An 18,554-nucleotide genomic window follows, 5' to 3' on the forward strand; every position below is an offset into this window, starting at 1 on the left:
GAACACGAAAAAATAAGCGAAGGACGTGTCGAGATTATCGGCAATCATCAAGCTATAATACAGGGTAGCTTCGCAAAACTATGATTACCATCATCACGTTAATTCGGATTGTAACTTCGCGCATTCGCCGCAATCCGTCAAGATGACGTTAGCGTACGGTAAAATCTGTCAATTGCGCAATACACCGGTTCTCGAACGATACCTGGTCGATGGTTGCGGTAAACATCAGCACGCCGTGAGAGAGTGTTTCCTGCACCGTGTCGCGTGCTTCCTCCAACAAGAGGCCGTAATCGAGAAAAAAAATGCAAATCCTACGGCAGCTGGACGTGCATCCGAAAGTGCGCGAGGAGGCCGACATTCTCGTGAGGACCTTCAGCGGTGCCATTGGTAAACACAATCAGAGAGATCGGCGTCTAGAACGTTACTTGTCGGTCTCGTCGAATTTCCGCCTGTCAATGCCCGTCCTGACGGAAGTTCAGGCTCGACTGCCACGAGGACAGAGGATACTTGCGTCCCGTTAGGTTAAGATATTCGTTACGGTGCAAAACGAGACGACACCGGCGAGTAATTAACCTCCGATCGAGCTTCGGACCTTCTTATTAGCGTTCTTACAAGATGTTTTGAATTCGAATCGGCCGTCGTGCGGTTCCTCCGCATTCGTGCGAGTCGTCCGCAACGGAACCGCGTTATCTCGCCCACCATGTGCGTTTCTGACACTTAATATAATCACATGTTTGCTCCATATTAGACGATACTTAACAGAGCTTACGTACCTTCACTGATAAAACACGCCACTTGATAAGAATCAGCTTTCTACATATATACATACATATGTTAACACAATCAACGACGAAATAATTCTCTTTCAGTTACAATCATTAGCACCATCATCATGGGCATACTTCTCATGTCAGAGATCAACTATTATCTCACGCCAACTATGAGCGAGGAATTATTTGTAGACACATCTAGGGGCTCTAAACTGAGAATCAACTTGGACATAATAGTCCCAACTATATCTTGTGACCGTAAGTGCAGATTACGCTTGATACACACACATACACACAGAAAAAAATGACAGTTTCTATGTTTTTGCAGTTTTATCGATAGACGCGATGGATACAACCGGTGTGCAGCATCTGCAGATAGAACACAATATCTTTAAGAGACGATTAGACTTAAACGGTAAACCAATAGAGGACCCGAAGAGAACAAGTACGTGTAACATTCTCTGGTAAAATAAGATTGTACAAAAAGTAGAATGAGCAGAAAAGAGACTCTCTGATATAAAATTGTTACAGACATTACAAACACAAAGGCTCTCATGAAACCTACGAACGAGGTAATCGAAGACTCTCACGGGTGTCTTCTCACTGAATATTTATTCGCAAGTTAATTAATATCGGACAAAATATTTTCACAGGAAACACAAGTCAGCTCTACTACCGAGGCTTGTGGAGATTGTTACGGAGCGGCTACAGATATGTTAAAGTGAGTCGGATTTTCTCACACAGACACACACGTTGAGGAAGAACTCCATCGAGTATATACATGTTTTGTAAAATTCAACTTTATTTAATTACACAGGTGTTGCAATACTTGCGAGGAAGTACAAGCGGCCTATAGACTTAAGAAATGGGCGACACCGGACATGGCTCAAATTAAACAGTGTCAAAATGACAAATCTGCGGATAAGTTTAAGCACGCCTTCACGCAAGGCTGCCAAATTTACGGTTACATGGAGGTGAATCGAGTCGGTGGGAGTTTCCACATCGCGCCGGGAGACAGCTACTCTGTCAATCATGTGCATGGTAAACTAACAAAATGGAATTCTTCCTTTCCACGATACATCCGCTGATGAATCTCTCATGGGCCTCGTTCTCTCAATGTAACAGTGCACGACGTCCAACCTTACACCTCGAATCACTTCAACATGACTCATAAAATTCGACATTTGAGCTTTGGACTCAACATCCCAGGAAAGACGAATCCTATGGATGACACCACTGTAATCGCCACGGAAGGTAGGTTTTTACAGCTATTTTATTAAGAATTCAACGCTCTTCCATTCTTATAAACAGTTACAAACTCAATGCAACTATTAGAAACAATTGTGAATTAAAGTTACCCTTCAAAGATTTACTTCATACTTACATACATACATACATACATACATACATACATACATACATGTATATATATTAACATCTTATGCCTGTTCCAATAGCCATAAATGTACCAAATGTACCACCACCTTGAAGCATCAATTTGCCAACATTGGTATACAATTCTCTCCCTCTCAACCCATATCTAGCAATCAAATTTTTTTTATAAATTAAACATACTCCCGACTCGCTGAATATGTTTACATTAGCGATTGTTCTCAACGATACCTGAAGGAAGAAAATCCACCGAAAAGTGCGCCAGAGCTTATACCGACAAAGAATCCAATTGCAAAGCCTAATTTCATACGGTCGAAACACGAAGGTCCTTGGCCATAGGCTCCTGCTGGTATGGCGGGCATCTTGCGTGAACTTTATCTCACAAATCAAGCGAAATTTTCCCTAAGTTTCAGCATAATTATTTAGAACACATATTCCGAATTTTTTGCACACGATATGCACGCATACTTGGAAGTTGTATCATTACATTAATACTTACTGTAAAAGCGCGTCTTACGCAATCTTGTCGCGGCTGCAGTCGTTCAGCCGTATCCTTACTTATAAATTTGGGAATTTGATAACGTTCCTTCACAATTGCCGAGATTTATCAACGCATCGCACTCACACGACATTACTGAAACGACGCCATGATGGTTTTCCCCCCTGTAAAAGAAGACGGTCGCGCCGTCTGCTATTTCCGTCGAACGTGACGTCACACCGTGGATACGGCGGGTCATTCGTATCGCGTATCAAATATAGATAACAATATGAACTTTGTTGTTAATAAAAATAAATTTTGCAAAATTTATCTTCCCAGTGAAATCGGGAGATGACTTTCATAGAACGTAGCCAATTGAAATTATACGTTTTAAGGTATTTCATAGAATTAGAAGTTTACTTTCGTATAATCAAGTTTTTCAGAAGAAAACAGAAACCACGCTTTTTACACCGGATATCAAATATCGGCCTTTGATTTACAATTATTCTGATCTTTTCGAAAGTGAAAAACGTTTTGCCTTTTTATTTTAATACATCAGACGAATTCTTTTTGAGAATTTGTCCAATCGCATAAAGCCAGAGGCAACAATGTACCCTAATTGAAGAGTAACAGAGCCTTGAAACTCACAGAAGTTGTTTCCTTTTTCAGGTGCTATGATGTTTTATCACTACATCAAAATCGTGCCGACTACATATGTCCGTGTAGACGGGTCGACCCTCTTGACGAATCAGTTTTCTGTAACACGACACTCAAAGCGGATGCCGTTGTACATAAGCGATTCCGGCATGCCTGGCATATTCTTCAGCTACGAGCTGAGTCCGCTCATGGTCAAGTACACGGAGAAGGCGAAGTCGTTCGGGCATTTCGCGACGAACACTTGTGCGATCATCGGCGGCGTGTTCACTGTGGCAGGCCTGATAGATTCGTTGCTCTACCATTCGGTGCGCGCGATACAGAAGAAGATAGAGCTAGGAAAATACAATTGAAATTCGGGCCATGTTGACACTTTTATGCTTGTTTCTACCATCGCGATTTGAATCTAATCGGCGATTAATTCAGGGAAATTCGTCGATTAAATTTCAACTATGACGGTAGAGACGGGGAATTAGGCGAATAATTAAATAGATTTTTACGAGAAGTATTAACCTCTTCAGGGATGAATTGAAAATTTTTGATTTATAACAACGAAAATTGTTTAAATTTATTTCATTCAACATTTAATATTAACGGTAATTTTTAAATAAAACTAAACGCACACATATGTGTCAATATCCCTGAAGAGGTTAATGAGAAGCATGGTGCTTCGGGAGCACTTTTCCACCGAAGGCCGATAGGCCCGTTCGTTTTCGCTGCACCACTGAACTAGTGCAATAAGTTGAAGTGAGAAAACATATACTTGTCTCGCTTCAACTTATTGCACTAGTTCAAAGGTGCAGCGAAAATGAACAGACCTCTAATCTTCGCTGTGAATTCTCACCTTAGCGCGTTGGACGCTAAGTACGACTGTCGATAATCATCGTCTCACTTTCCGGTCTGCATGAGAAACGTCGTCAAAACTCGACAAGTAAATTCAGGGCTCGATAAATAAGCGTATTCGGTGTGCTACGCGCGCGATGCGAATGCTCTTCTCTCTCCTTTTTTTTTTTGTGGCGCAAAGAAGAGAGACATAAATTATATATGTATTATAACGTACGCTAAGTATATTCTTCCTAAAAAGTTTTACTTGTTAAATAAAACGCGCATGATATTATTGTACGCTACAATAATACGGAAATATACGGAGAGGGAACAGTCATCTCATGCTGACGAAAAACGCTGTACCGAAAGTAATTTCGATAGCGAATGATGAGTCTGTCCGTGTGTTTATTTACATTTAACCGCTATTAACTAAAACGTTTTAAGGAACGCATTGTACATGTCGACGGATGTCATCGCGATATTCCTGCAAAAGTCCACGTCTGTACCTTCAACCAAGGCTCGTAGTGAAACATACAATGGTTTGGTAGGATCGTACTGCGCCTTTTTCAGTTCCACCAAGAACATGTGCCTCTGTTGGAGTCTGGCTTTACGACAGAGCAAGATGTGCGGCGATTGCACGATGAAATCAAGCGGCAGCATCATTTCGTCATGAGCGTACTCGAATGTTCTCATCAGATTCTCGCGATCTGAAAACGCAATTTTTAGTATTAGACATACTTCACGAGCTTTGAGATTGAGTCAATGACAAGTGCACCCTTACTTTTCGTCCATAATTTGGGCATCCTAAGGAGCAACTGTTTGACCTGTATACGATTGAATTGCATCTCTTCCCTGATGCTGAACGTGTTAGCTATTATGTGCAACATCTTGTATGTTATTACTTTAGGCCCCTTGACTGCGAGGATCCTGACTTGATTGCCATTGAGGTGAAAGTTTGTCTGGAAATAACCGAACCTGCCATCAATGTCCTTAGTGCTATGCAGCAACCACCTGGGATTCTTGCATATGATGGTCTTTATCATATCTATGCTGAATTCATGCGCCCTTAAGTATCTTATTCTCGTGTGAAGATCGTCCATATCCTCCTTGAAGATGTGGGGATTCTTGGTGATGAAGTGACCTAGCTGATCGGCCGGTACGCCACAGTCGGACAGAAACATGATATACGGCTTCATGTCGCGCTCAAAGTCAAGGCCCAGGATATAATTTATCATTCCCTCCTCGGACTCCAGTTTGTACAGCTCCACCCCGAGTTTCACCAGCTTCTGAATCGTCTTTGACTTGTTCGCATACTTGGCGAACGTAAAAGTAGGCGTGAGATACGGACCGATGTCGGACAAATCCTCGGTACACACGTCTAGAGGCTTCGGTAACGTTATGTCGTCGTCGTCGTCGAGGAAGTTATCGCACGGAGCGATGGTAATTGGCTGAATGCGAGAAGGTAAAGCGGCATTTACCACGTTATCATTGGAACTATGAGCAACCTCCAACGTATAACCTCCGTCGTCGAACCTCTTCGTGTCTTCTGATGAAATATTCGGGTTGGAGAGTTTAACGTCCGCCGAATCGTCATTGTTCTCTCTCGACAGGCACTGTTGAAGTCTGTTATTCCGCCAAATAAATCGGGTGGTCAAGTTTGTCGTGATATTTCGTGCCGGTCGTGCAGCTGACAGAATCGAGTAGAATCGTTGAAATAACATATTTAATATGCAGAAAGTTCATTTAAACGATTTGAGTGGAGGAAAATGGTGAATCTCTCGCGTATTACCGAAAAATGTATCTTCAGTAACCTCACAATAATTGACGAATGATAGATTGTTTCGCCTAACCTAACTTGAACTTCCCGCACCGATGCAAGCGACGCGTAGTCGGAAACAGAAAGATGAACTTTCATCGATAGGTTCGTAAATGTATGATTTATTTCTCTGTTGTAAAAGTATACAATATAATATAATTATCATTATTTTTATCAAAATCACTATTATGCTTTTACTTATTTCTCATGATCGAAAAAAACGAATCTTAAAAATTAAATAATCGTTTTCTTCATTTGTGATAAGTTCTGGTAAAATTTAACGGGCTGTAACTTCGGTATTGGTGTATTTTTAAAAGCGCACCAATCAGAATGCAGTACGATGATCCCGAGTCGGGTAGAGTTAACAAATCGAAATTGCCATAATATTTATTCTTATTTCTAATATATATCGCAGAGCCTAACTGCACAGGTTACGAAATAACAGACATTAAAGACCTGTCTTAATTATTGAACCCATTATTTTTGCGGGTTAATTGGCATCACATCCAAGACTCGAACCATATTTAACCAAGACTCGAACCAATTTTGTTCAACGAGTTTATCATGACACCGCTATGTGGCGCCAGGTAACAATGATTTTATTTTTATCGAGTTAACGAATTGGACTATCATTCCACAGTTGACTCAAGAATAATTGAACTTTTGCTCTATCATTAAAAAATACGTAAGACGTATTACAACTTCGGTGGAATAAAAAATAATAATATACTTCAAGAAGCATTATGTAATTTAAAATCTCGCATCTTAGTCATGTAGAGATTGCAATGTCGTGGTCGTTCGTTGCTAAAATATACCGAATTAAATGAGAAGTGGCGATTATTTAATTTTCAACTTCACCTTTCACTTAAGTTTTGATGTAGGAACTCTTTAAACTTTCTATTTATTTCTTAACAAATGCCATACACTATTTCGTTTGTCTTTTATAAACGATCAAAGTAAAAATAACATTTTAGCTTCAACTTTGAATAACCGGTGAAAACAGATTGCGTCACAATCTATGGGTGTGCAAATTAAAATGGAAGTTCCACCCTTTCAAACGTTAAAAATATTTATTTGTAATGTTTTGTTCATGCGATGCAACGCGGCGAATTTCGTCGAGCATTTTAATATTTAATGGATTCCAATTTACATTTCGTGTAACCTTGTGTAACCTTGTGAAAAATAAATTATCATCGTGTCCAGCAACATAACATGATCTAAAAAAACAGACTTCAAACTGTGGAATATTTCTTTATTGACTACATATCCGTGTAAATAACTCAATCGTCTAGCCAATGTAAGAATTACGCTCACCTTCGTAACACATTGCGACGTATCGATTGTAAGAAAACATAAAAAAACGGCTATAAATATGCACGTATACTTACGAGGTCTATTATTTGTCGAGTCAGGATGCGTATCGTGAAAAGGTGAGATCAGATAGAGAAAACGAAAGAATATGAGCATTGTATGAACAAATACTTTTATTATCTTAAAATGGCTAAACCTTTCCCGCTAGTAAAAACTCGTTTCCTGGCACTTGTTCGGAATTGCAATTAATTTGGGAAAAAAATGATGACAATATGCGGTGTCAATGGAAAAAAAATGTATCTACTTTCTACCTGAAACCTAAAACAATAAAACACACTCCGAGATCTCACGTTCGAAGAGCTCACGTACAAATCGTTCAAATATTACATATATATAAGTAAATATGTAATATTACAAAGTTATAAAACTGTATATAACAATTAATTAAAGCAAATTTAAAGCTCTGGAGTCGCTATGGCCGTTCTTGTTTAATGACGTCAGAAGCGAGAAAACGCGTGCCAAGATCTTTTGCGTTATACATTCAAATAAACAAATATATTCACAAAATGACATTTGAGATCGATGCAGCACACATGTAAAATTGGACGAATGCTTTACTTTCACTTTAACAGTCAGCGGCACCAATTGTATATGTGTGCTGAATCGATACAAATGTCATTTTGTGTATATATCTTTTTGTTTGAATGTATAACGCAAAAGATCTTGGCGTGCGTTTCCCGACGTCATCAAACAAGGACAGCGACTACCACGGAGCCTTAATATTTTATATATATGAATTCAGAATCATTTGATAGCAACCTCTTTGAGTTGAAAAGATGTACAAAATGCACCATTCATTGCATATAATACACGATCAGTAGAAAATAAAAGCTCCATTATGCTATACGTTCCGTCACGTCATCCGCGGGGAAAGGATTAACTTGCGCGTTACATATTAAGGCGGCAAGATAATGCGCTTTGATTTACATCAATATACAACTTAGGAAAGCTTGACACGCGATAACAATGCACGCGATGCTCGTCTACTCTGACATCTTGCTACTTCCTCTGAGAACTGTCAACCCACACGCGCGTATTCTCACAATATGCTTACTCACAATATGCACCCAGGCACACACGCACGAACGCACGCAGGCATACACACAGTTTTATTATGCGCTAGGGCCCTTAATTACATCATATTTATATATATACCTCGGCTCCTTATAGCAGAGCTGTTTTACGGCGAAAGTGACACACATACATATACACACACACACACACTTGCGCTATTATTATTATGCGATATAAGTACGTTAATTATACAACATTTAAGAACACTTTGATTCACGACCAGCATCTCAATATATATCAAAACAAACGAAAATTAACTACCGGAATGTCCCTTAATTAAACGGTAAGGTAACAGCATCGCGCTAATATCGCGCGTCCGCGCGCAATTATTGTTCGTCGCGCGCGGCTGATTATCTCTCTCTCTTTCTCTCTCTCTCTCTCTCTTAATTTCACGTTCGCTCCTAGCCGAGTCAATTTCGCGAAATCGTTGTGATTACGGCACAATGTCCGACGATGGAAGAGATACCGTCCTAACGGATGGCTTGACTAGGCAGTTCCGACGCGCGCTATTACTTTGATACGCTTCGATACTCCGTGCTTCGCTCCTTCCTCCTCCAAAATGTCAAATTGATTAAAAGCGTTATTTCGCAATCGAGACTGCGGCCGATTAACCGGCGATGGCCAAAGTTACACACGGCAGGCCCGTAAGCGACGGCAAGGCGAAAGGGGGGCGTGTCGCTGCTTGGAAGCCGAAAACGTATATACGCCGTCGCATCAGCCGCTCGTATATTGCGTGTTTATCATCGTCACATCGTCTTCTCTTTGATTTCTCCCCCGCCTCCTTCCCCTCTGTACCTTGACACGGGCGAGCAATACACACAGCGCGCTCTGGTGAAACCTATCTAGCTTTCCTTTTAAGTCAACGTGTAAATATATAGTATAGAGAGTCCGCGCTTTTTGTCCTTAAATTAAATTAACGTATCTCATCTCCGTATTCCTATCATGTTGCCCTCTCCCTGTCCGCGACGATGACTAGATCCCCGGTTTTCATTCCTGCTTCGGCCGGTTGGCCCTGCCGTTCGACGCCTCACCGTCCAATTGGCGATTTTTCGCCCGCTGTCGCAGCTGGGCTCGCTTTAGGCTTGTCATCAATTGACTGGACTGGTAAAGCCAACTGGCCTGAAAAATCGTCGGCGCGTGCAGTCGATATTCGAGGGGCGTGTTGTTAGCTCGAATCAGTTACCACGGTTAGATTTACGATACTATGTTGGTTATTGTACACTTACCACCATGATCATACAATTCATTAGGATGGGTACGGAGAAAACGATGGATATGAACAAGCCTTTGGAATCGAAATATTGCTGCCTAGAGAAGACCCTGTGAAAACGATTGAGCCAATTAAACGGCGCTTCGGGAGCGGGATTCGTTGCGAACGAAGCGCTTCGAGACACATCGTTCCGCGTTTTATTTATTTATTTATTTTTTCTCGACCGTGACGAATACCTACATCCAATTAGTCGCAGCTACCTCATTAATGCTTTCCGAGAAATAAACGAGAAGCACTGAAATAGAGAGAGAGAGAGAGATCAGCTTGAGGTTAGATGCTGATAAAAGGAATAAAATTAACATTTATAGATAAAACTAATCAGAGTGACGCGACAGTGAACGACTGCGAGTGAACTTACGGAGCACAAGGAACAGAATTATCTGAAAGTTCGCATGATTCCTGGTCATTAATGCGGTCATCGTGATGGCAATGTGAAAAGTCAACAGCACGGCTAACCATGGATCTCTCCAATCGATCTGCAACAGGAAAAGATGCGTACGCCTACGTGATAACACGTGCGAAATCAATCTTGATCTGACGCGAATCGTATTGAGAAAAAGAAAGTAGAATGACAGAAGGAGGAACGGAATTTTTGAACGTCTGGCGGAGATAATAGCGCACAAAGTGTACTGTATCTTATCTATTACAGCAGTTTCTCCTGATTGCTCTCGGGAGCTGATTCGGGAGAGTAAACGATGCGTAATAAACACGCGCGCATCCCCTCCCGCATCGTCGATTTATTCGTACGAGCGAGCTTGAATCGTGCTCGCACGCGAACGAGTGGAAGAAGAAACCGGATCCCGACGGGAATGTTTACTTCCAAGGACGCGGGAGATGCTGATACACGACCCGAAAATATTCGGGTACATCCTGGGGAGCGAGAGATACGCGAGCGTGCACGTCACTTCTCGCGAGGACCCGGTCGTCTCTCTCTCTCTCTCTCTCTCTCTCTCTCGGCGCGTTCGTCCTTGAGCAAACTCGACGAAAATAGGACACCACGCCGGATATGACGATTACCATCGGCGCGACACGTGCACATCCGGATGTTTCGCGCGGAAATTTTTCTTATTCGTCAAACCTTTGCCAACGGGCAGGCCGCTGCGAAAAATCAGAGCCGTCGTCGGATGCACGTGCCGCCGCCGCGGCAGTCGCGACGATAAGATAAACGCGTCAAGTAGGGACCAATTAATCGGAGACGCAACACGCGGTTCTGGACTCTCGGGCGCGCGGCCGTCGGCAAGCTCCGTCGAAACCGAAAGTGCAAGCGTGCCGGCCGGGTATGTAGAACGCGCGACTATCGGAATGCATCGCGCCGCGTCGCAACAATGTTTACCCTCTCCTCCCCCCCCCCNCCCCCCCTCGTTTGCACATAAAGAACCTTAAAAAGCACATAAAGAAAATACATCACAGGGATATCCTGAAGATACCGCGATATCTTTTCAGGAAACACCGATGTGCGTTTTGGATATTTCTGTGGGTTGTTGCATGCTCGTTACACAGACGAGACTTTCGGAGAGCGCGGAGATAATTGCTCCGCTTGACGGCGCAATCCGGACGGCAGAAATATCGTCGGTCATCAGCTGAGAGCCGAATTCCCGGAATCGCATCGCTCCCTCCCGTATCATTGCGCCAGCAAAATTTCAATACGCTTCCGTCGGTATTTCAATTGCAGAGAGCGCGGAAATTTGCAACGAACGCGTCCGAGTACTGGCGAAGCCAAGAGAGAGAGAGAGAGAGAGAGAGAAGTTATTGCTATTTCGTACTCGAGATCGCATTCGTTCTCTCTCTTCCCTCGCGTTTCTCCCTTCGAATTCCACGTCTCTCTTTGTCCCGTTTCGCCCATGAAGGATACGAGCGACGCTGAAAAAGAACAAATTTCGAGAAGAGGGGGGGAAATCTCGTGCGACAGCAGCAGCTCGATTTTCACACACCTCTTTAGCCCGCGACCCCGATTATAACACAGATGAGGGAAATAGCGCGGAAGATATAACTTAAGCATAGTCCTATAGATGAAGACTCATTGGTATTCGTGTTTCATATTTAGCAGCGTGCATCGATGTTTCGCGTGCATGAACGTAACGATACGGCACATCGAGCATAAGAATTTAAACGAGCGAGGACTCCGGGCGAGAAACACTTGTGTGTGTTTCGAGAACGCTCCGAGTCCGTGTATCGCAATAAAATGCGGAGGCATATTCATACTTTTTGTACGGAGTCAGGACGGTTTCAAATTATACCTCGTATCGCTCGCTCCGACCTCCTCGAGAACGTGACTTCGCGCAACGGGGAAAATCTAATTAGTCGCGGTTTTATTTCCGTCGTGCATAAAAACAATCTCTCGAACTGTTGACACGTTGATGTAACCGACACGCTCGGAGGAACAAGCAGGGAAATACGAGATACGCGTGTGTGAGCGCACACATGTGGCCGGGGGAACGCGTGATCCACGACGAAGGTAGGCCTGTGCCTTACACGTACGAGGCTGTATCTCGCGTTCCAACGACCAGCTGGAGGGTTAAAAGGATAAAGCGGCAAGGATGACCACTCACACTCTGCAGGAATGGCCATATACCGTCGATCTCGTCCGTAGCTATCAACATCGGATCGTGGCTCGACATTGCGTCTCTCTCGTACTGATGCAAGGGCCTCGCTGAAGGTATCGCAGCGATGACGGTGACGATGACGAGGAGAAGGCGTCGAAGGAGCAAAGGAAGAACGGAATAGGGCGATTGTATCCACGACGCGAAGCTAAAGGACTCCACGCACCGTTCTCGCAGACAGCGGCGCGACTGACTAACCAACCAACCGACCGACCGACCGACCGACCGAGCCGACTGTTTGTCCGGATGACTAACTGACTGTTTAATTGACGCGAACGGACGTGTTACGTATATACGTGGTGTCTAAAACGTGCGGTAACACCGTGTGCACGCGCCTACGCGCTGGGAGACGGAAAATATTTATAACGACGCGGCCGGATGCGGCAGCGTGACGGTCGGGAGACGTCGCTCCTTCGCGTGAATGTCGCGTGTGCCTTCGTGCGTGGGCAGTGTGTAACGCACCCTGCGTGGGTATATGTGTGAACGACGCAGCGGGGCGATATATACCGTGTGTACGGTAACTTTATATTCTAGAGACTTGAACCAGCGACATCCCCGCCTGCGGGAAACGAATGTCCCTATCTCCGGCGTAGTGATTTCAGGCGCCGGCACACTCCGTCCTGATTGGTCCAACAGGCAATTGTCGATTTCCAACACGTGAAGTGTGACAGGTTTAACGCTTTGTAAACAACATAACCTCTACGTTATTGTGTTACGCGTGTGTACTTTTGGAAAAAGTTAATTGGATCTAACATCATGGGGAAAAGGGGCAAGGGGGGTAACATCCTGGGAAAATCTTTAATCAGAGATCGTTTTGGAGCCCGGAAAGTTAAAAGGAACAGCAACGAACCGTCTATGGTAATATCATGGATCTTGCTTAATCTCTTCGCTTAAATCTTCACACGTTGTTATTTGACCCTCATTATTTATCATCATTATTATAATTTTCATTGTCTGCAAGCTACTGGATAGGTCTGTTACTAATAAGTGCTGTTGATATTGTTATTGATTTGCCTTTCTTTCTGTAGCTCCATACTTCAGAAATCAATGACGGTTATGACTGGGGCCGCTTGAATTTGCAATCGGTTACAGAGGAAAGTTCCTTCCAAGAGTTTCTGGCGACCGCGGAACTTGCGGGGACCGAGTTCCAAGCGGAGAAATTAAATGTCAGGTTTGTGAATTCCAAGAGTGGTTTGCTCACAAAGGCCGAGCAAGACAAGATCCTGAAGTCGCAGAAGGAAAATAGGGATCTCTTGAAGATACCGAGGAGACCAAAATGGGACAGTTCCACCACCGCTCAAGAGTTGCTGAGTCGTGAGAAGGAGACGTTCTTGCAATGGAGACGTTCTCTTGCCGAGTTACAGGACACCGAAGGAATATTGTTGACGCCTTTCGAGAAGAACTTGGAGTTCTGGCGACAACTGTGGAGGGTCGTTGAGCGCAGCGATGTCGTCGTACAAATCGTGGACGCGCGCAATCCATTGCTCTTCCGCTGCGAGGACCTGGAATGTTACGTCAAGGAAGTCAACGGCGAGAAATTGAACATGATCCTCATCAATAAAGCGGACTTTCTAACGAACGAGCAAAGAGAGGCATGGGCGAAGTACTTCGCCGATATAAATGTACGAGTAGCCTTTTTCTCCGCGTTATTATCAGCGGAGAAAATCAAGGAAGAGGAGAACGAAGATGAGGTGAATTCAAACGATAAGAATTACGAGGACGACCGTACTGACGAAGAAGAGAGCGAAACCGACGAGTCGGTCTACAATTCGGAATTCATGTCGGAATCGGAATACGAGAGCGCCGACGATAACAGCGACCTGATCGCCGCACCCAAAACGGAAACTGAGAAGGAGAAACGAGCGGAAGCTCCGGAGGATGCTTTAGAAAGATTACGAATCTCCGCAACGGGCTCAGAGAACGGGAAAGAAGAAATTGAGACAACAATTAATTCCGAGCGCGAAACTGGAGAGAAGAGAGTTGTTAATTCGTCGGAACTGTTAAACAGGGGCGATCTTATTGAATTATTAAAGACGATATATAAGGGTGAGACACACACGAAGGGGGTGACGACGATCGGCTTGGTAGGCTATCCAAATGTCGGCAAGAGTTCCACTATCAATGCACTGCTGATGGACAAAAAAGTCTCCGTGTCCGCCACGCCAGGCAAGACCAAGCACTTCCAGACGCTGTACCTGGACACAGATCTGATGCTGTGCGATTGTCCAGGATTGGTGACGCCAAGCTTCATCAGCACGAAAGCGGAGATGATCCTGAACGGCATACTGCCGATCGATCAGATGCGGGACCATGTGCCGCCGGTCACGTTGTTAACCACTCTGATACCCAGACACATCCTGGAGGATCTGTACGGCCTTATCTTACCCGTTCCATCGGAGAAAGATACCGACCGTCCACTGAACACGGATGAGCTTCTAAACGCACACGGTTGTACGTAAATTTTTCCAAAAATTTTTTTAGTCTTCTCAAATTAAGCTTTTCAAATTAATCCACGCATATCGTCGTAATATCCGAAAGAGATCCGTGCCGCGCTTAATCAGCTTTGTGCTCGTATTTATGTAATAACGCCACGACTCGTTTCTCATTTATTCTTTTATTAGTGTTTTTTAGTCAATTTCATTTAATATGATATAAATCGTACGCACACACAGTGGAACTGTGCTCTTAATTGATTCCATGTACATCTACGTATCCCGTACATTTGTATCCACTCGGGTAGCACACGTTGGTTTCGCATACATTTGAAAAGCGTGTGCGAAACCAACTGCTACCTGAGCATGTGCACAATATGTATCCCATAATGATAATTATTGTATATAAGTGTTCTCTTTCCCATCTTGATTGCAGATAACAGAGGTTTTATGACACAGAACGGCCAGCCGGACAATGCTCGTTCAGCGAGATACGTTCTTAAGGATTTCGTTAATGGCAGGCTGTTGTACTGCGTCGCACCACCGACGCGCGAGCAAGAACATTTCCACGCGTTCCCGCCGCGGCGTCGGCTTTTCTCCGCGAACAGGCACATACCGCCCAGAGCGGTCAGAGTGAACAAAGGTAGTCAGATAACGGAGGAGGAGTTCAACCGTATGTTCTTCCGAGATATATCGTCCGGTGTACACATGAAAGGGGCCCTCGGCGGACGACCCGTGCCGCAACGTTCGTTGTCTACGTATGTACCAAAAACGCTCACTTCGCTTATTAAACTTTTCACGCCGCGAGTCTTCTCGGTAATCTTATATTAAGACGTATTGTAAACGTAGTCGCAAATTGTATCATTTGAGTGGTCCGTCCTTAAAGGATTCGCCATAGGACGTTAATAAGTCTCGAGCAGTAACTGTTAAACAGTTGCAAGGAATACGATTCGTAAGACCAGTCGTGTATATTGGCAACAGTTATAGGTTCTATAAACTTGGAAAATGAATCACTTAATCAAATAAAACGCAGCGAAATTGAAATGCCCGGACGACGCTTCGCTTCGCATGCATCTAAACGTCGAGGCGTTTATGTCTATCTATTTCTCTCTCTTTCTCTTGTAGTTTGGTATAAAATTGACAGATAAATGCAATCTCTCCCAATCGATTTTCAGAGTTGCTGAGTCAAAAGTCGGATCCACGCAAAGTCTGTCGCTCCATGAAAAGCCATGGAAGCTGATAAACAAACACGCCAATAAGAAGAAGCGCGAAAAAGGACGAAGATTATACGCTCATCTCGACCAACACTGAGCGTGAGACGCGCGCGGAAATATCACCGTAAAGTTCTATTATGTTTCAACTCGTATATAATTGCAATATGATTGTAATTATATCTGCGATATAACTACAGATTGTGTAAGGGCACGGAATTAATATTCTGTACACTGTATCTGTTATACACAATATATGTACATATGCTAAAATCTAGTTGATTTGCGAAAGTGATATCTTATACTTTTTTATCTCTCTTTCTTTCTCTCTCTCGTTCTCCGTATTTTATTACTTCCCTAACAGATTACTCAGATATATCATACTAAAATTCGGCACCACACAACAGCCGGCAGACTGCGCTCGATCGCAGCTGTACGGTGTACCGCTGCGAATCTCGCGGCATGACGATATTTCACCCGTAACCAATCTCCCGTAACCAATCAACCCGTAATCAATCTCGGCAATAAACCGTAGAGATTACATTCCGCGCAAATCAGATTTTGAATAAATTTAAATAATTGTTTGTCAAGTAGGAAGCACGAATTGAATTCTCTTCATTCATTTCAGAATGTTCACACGGTCCGATGGATGAGATTATACGCGGCAAAATGTATTTAACTTTATATATATATATATATATATGTATATATATATAACTTCTCTCTCATAAATAAGCTTGTATGTGAGGTTCAAAGAACACCATCTTCCAGATGGCCGTTCTCACGGGTTATCAGATTTTCAGTAAAACAGTACAGTGTGCAATATCGTTCTCGAGAATTTCGACTCGAATTCGTGAAGTAATTCATCTATGTCATTGTCTAAGTCCTCGCTATTAGCCAGCTGAAACACAAAAATACATCATGTCATCGCGTGAATATAGCAGAAATAAGATAGATCGTAAACATATGAAACATATAAAAAATGTGGAATACCACTGTAACTAGTTCGCATATAAGAAATGATCCTACGGTGGCCTCTTCATGATTATCTTGAATATCAATATTGATTAAGTGTGCAGGTTGATTCTCTTCCTGAGTCCTAGATTCCATACATTCAATCACCTGATCGTATACACGCTCCTCGCAAGTGATCAGAATGTCAAACTTATCCTTTGACAGTTGAAACCGTTCTGGCCTAGGTTTTATCCGACGGTTTCTGTCCAACATGTGCAATAAACCGTTCTGTGTATAACTGTATTGATTGTTCAGGAATGCACTTTTATTGATTGGTAATCGTAGGTTTGTTTTCCATTCCTGAATTAGCTGTATTAGTTCAAGAAGTTCGATATTCGCTGCCAGTACTGAAAATCTAATAAATAAATATATATATATATATATATGTTTTTAATATTGAATATCAGTGAATGTCAGAAGAGAAAACAAACCTCGTGTGTCATAAATCACAAGTTTGGAGATTTAAATAAGGAATGTTATTGATTGCCCTAATAAACCAATTCTCTTTACAGGATACTTTACATAAAAATGATAAAAACTTTTATATATATCATAAAGTAAAAAAAGCAACGTACATACAAAGGATAGTCAATCTAAACTACTAGCTCAGTGTGCAAATTGCAAAGGTAACAAGGAGCAGGACAGATCTATATTTTCAATATCACATATATAATGCAAGAAATATGCAAAAGCTTATTTATGTCAAGGATACTATTGTTTGTCTTTCGCTAATAGATCATTGTAGATCTCGTCGTATGATGTCCCAAAGTCATAAATATTAGGACGGTCCGGCGCGTTCCCAGGCAGCTTCACCTTATCTCCAGTTCCGAACGACTTCACGTTGAATCCCTTTTTGCTGAAACAGTTGTATTTTCAAATATACTTCGAGTTTACTTTGAGTTTAGATAGTGAATCTTGGTTAACGCAATGAAGTCTTCAATCCTCAATTTTTTTTTCTCTTGAAAAAAATCTCTGAGTCGAATCTGCAATGTTTTTAGGACAATGAGAGCGAACGTTAATTCTCTACGCGAAAAAACAACTGCGACGATTTAAGTCATCGATGGATTCATCGTTGATTCCAATGGGTTAATCGCGCGATCGATTACCTCAAGAAAGCGTGCGCTTCCATGCTTCTGTTCATATTACTCGAACAAATAACAGCTACGTTGATGGAATTCGGTGCAGGCATCTTTTCGTACGTATCTTTAAAACTATGAAATGTGTAGCGGTATACAAAAACTATTCTGTCACCTAACCTGAAAAAATATTCTCGCGTCTGGAGGTTAGGTTCGATATATTTGGTATATGTACGAATTTTCGGCGTATATCTACAAAAGTACTGTTTCTTTGTATAAATAAAACGGTCGAGTGTGGTCAGAGGAGCGTAATACGATTTGATTGACTCGTTAACGGTAATTACAAATTGTTCTTTAAACAATGCGAAATTCTGACGATAATTAACGTGACAATTACGGGGATCGCGAACGGTATCGCGACTACTCTGGCTCTCCTACTCTGTCGATAAAATCGCAGCCATACTTTAACGCCATCTGTGAACGGATAACTGCCGTATGGTGATAAAAATTGTGAAAATATGAAGAACGTTGAATTATCGACGAGACATCTTTAGAAGTTCGATAACCTCGT

At 42.7% G+C, this 18,554-nt stretch overlaps 6 protein-coding genes across 11 annotated transcripts; 2 read left to right on the plus strand and 4 right to left on the minus strand.

Annotated features, from left to right (window-relative positions):
* The first annotated feature begins 169 nt into the window (after positions 1 to 169).
* Positions 170 to 4,411, plus strand: LOC106746845 (endoplasmic reticulum-Golgi intermediate compartment protein 3). 2 transcript variants are annotated; one of them, XM_014623922.1, is made up of 8 exons: positions 170 to 387; positions 870 to 1,028; positions 1,099 to 1,215; positions 1,302 to 1,342; positions 1,424 to 1,491; positions 1,588 to 1,811; positions 1,896 to 2,024; positions 3,310 to 4,411. In XM_014623922.1, the coding sequence occupies exons 1-8, from the start codon at positions 303 to 305 to the stop codon at positions 3,645 to 3,647; spliced, it is 1,161 nt and encodes a 386-aa protein (XP_014479408.1). In that variant the 5' UTR covers positions 170 to 302; the 3' UTR covers positions 3,648 to 4,411. The 2 variants fall into 2 exon arrangements, with proteins under 2 accessions (XP_014479408.1, XP_014479409.1); XM_014623923.1 differs by lacking the exon at positions 170 to 387 and adding an exon at positions 430 to 702.
* LOC106746846 (reactive oxygen species modulator 1) lies at positions 1,900 to 2,843 on the minus strand. 4 transcript variants are annotated; one of them, XM_014623927.1, is made up of 4 exons: positions 2,662 to 2,843; positions 2,394 to 2,540; positions 2,191 to 2,310; positions 1,900 to 1,991 (listed from the first exon to the last, which is right to left on the minus strand). In XM_014623927.1, exons 2-3 carry the CDS (start codon positions 2,522 to 2,524, stop codon positions 2,202 to 2,204), a joined length of 240 nt encoding a protein of 79 aa, XP_014479413.1. In that variant the 5' UTR covers positions 2,525 to 2,540; positions 2,662 to 2,843; the 3' UTR covers positions 1,900 to 1,991; positions 2,191 to 2,201. The 4 variants fall into 4 exon arrangements, with proteins under 4 accessions (XP_014479413.1, XP_014479410.1, XP_014479411.1 ...); XM_014623924.1 differs by having other exon boundaries at positions 2,394 to 2,564; positions 2,662 to 2,841; XM_014623925.1 differs by having other exon boundaries at positions 1,918 to 2,006; positions 2,394 to 2,564; positions 2,662 to 2,842.
* Positions 4,412 to 4,540: 129 nt separating the features above from the next.
* LOC106746844 (transcription termination factor 3, mitochondrial) lies at positions 4,541 to 6,002 on the minus strand. The gene is made up of 2 exons (XM_014623921.1): positions 4,901 to 6,002; positions 4,541 to 4,826 (listed from the first exon to the last, which is right to left on the minus strand). The coding sequence occupies exons 1-2, from the start codon at positions 5,838 to 5,840 to the stop codon at positions 4,549 to 4,551; spliced, it is 1,218 nt and encodes a 405-aa protein (XP_014479407.1). The 5' UTR covers positions 5,841 to 6,002; the 3' UTR covers positions 4,541 to 4,548.
* A 1,393-nt stretch (positions 6,003 to 7,395) lies between these two features.
* LOC106746742 (transmembrane protein 18) lies at positions 7,396 to 12,707 on the minus strand. Its single transcript, XM_014623668.1, has 5 exons — positions 12,200 to 12,707; positions 10,009 to 10,126; positions 9,831 to 9,885; positions 9,607 to 9,700; positions 7,396 to 9,499 (listed from the first exon to the last, which is right to left on the minus strand). Exons 1-5 carry the CDS (start codon positions 12,266 to 12,268, stop codon positions 9,368 to 9,370), a joined length of 468 nt encoding a protein of 155 aa, XP_014479154.1. The 5' UTR covers positions 12,269 to 12,707; the 3' UTR covers positions 7,396 to 9,367.
* A 156-nt stretch (positions 12,708 to 12,863) lies between these two features.
* LOC106746738 (large subunit GTPase 1 homolog) lies at positions 12,864 to 16,191 on the plus strand. The gene is made up of 4 exons (XM_014623657.1): positions 12,864 to 13,108; positions 13,279 to 14,701; positions 15,119 to 15,440; positions 15,858 to 16,191. The coding sequence occupies exons 1-4, from the start codon at positions 13,007 to 13,009 to the stop codon at positions 15,991 to 15,993; spliced, it is 1,983 nt and encodes a 660-aa protein (XP_014479143.1). The 5' UTR covers positions 12,864 to 13,006; the 3' UTR covers positions 15,994 to 16,191.
* On the minus strand, positions 16,133 to 18,429 carry LOC106746741 (RNA polymerase II subunit A C-terminal domain phosphatase SSU72). 2 transcript variants are annotated; one of them, XM_014623667.1, is made up of 4 exons: positions 18,014 to 18,429; positions 17,620 to 17,763; positions 16,923 to 17,145; positions 16,133 to 16,794 (listed from the first exon to the last, which is right to left on the minus strand). In XM_014623667.1, exons 1-4 carry the CDS (start codon positions 18,094 to 18,096, stop codon positions 16,693 to 16,695), a joined length of 552 nt encoding a protein of 183 aa, XP_014479153.1. In that variant the 5' UTR covers positions 18,097 to 18,429; the 3' UTR covers positions 16,133 to 16,692. The 2 variants fall into 2 exon arrangements, with proteins under 2 accessions (XP_014479153.1, XP_014479152.1); XM_014623666.1 differs by having other exon boundaries at positions 16,887 to 17,145; positions 18,014 to 18,428.
* Between the last annotated feature and the right edge of the window lie 125 nt (positions 18,430 to 18,554).

Source organism: Dinoponera quadriceps, unplaced genomic scaffold (assembly GCF_001313825.1).
Source record: "Dinoponera quadriceps isolate SergipeBrazil2010 unplaced genomic scaffold, ASM131382v1 scaffold1565, whole genome shotgun sequence".
In the NCBI taxonomy this organism is placed as follows: domain Eukaryota; kingdom Metazoa; phylum Arthropoda; class Insecta; order Hymenoptera; family Formicidae; genus Dinoponera; species Dinoponera quadriceps.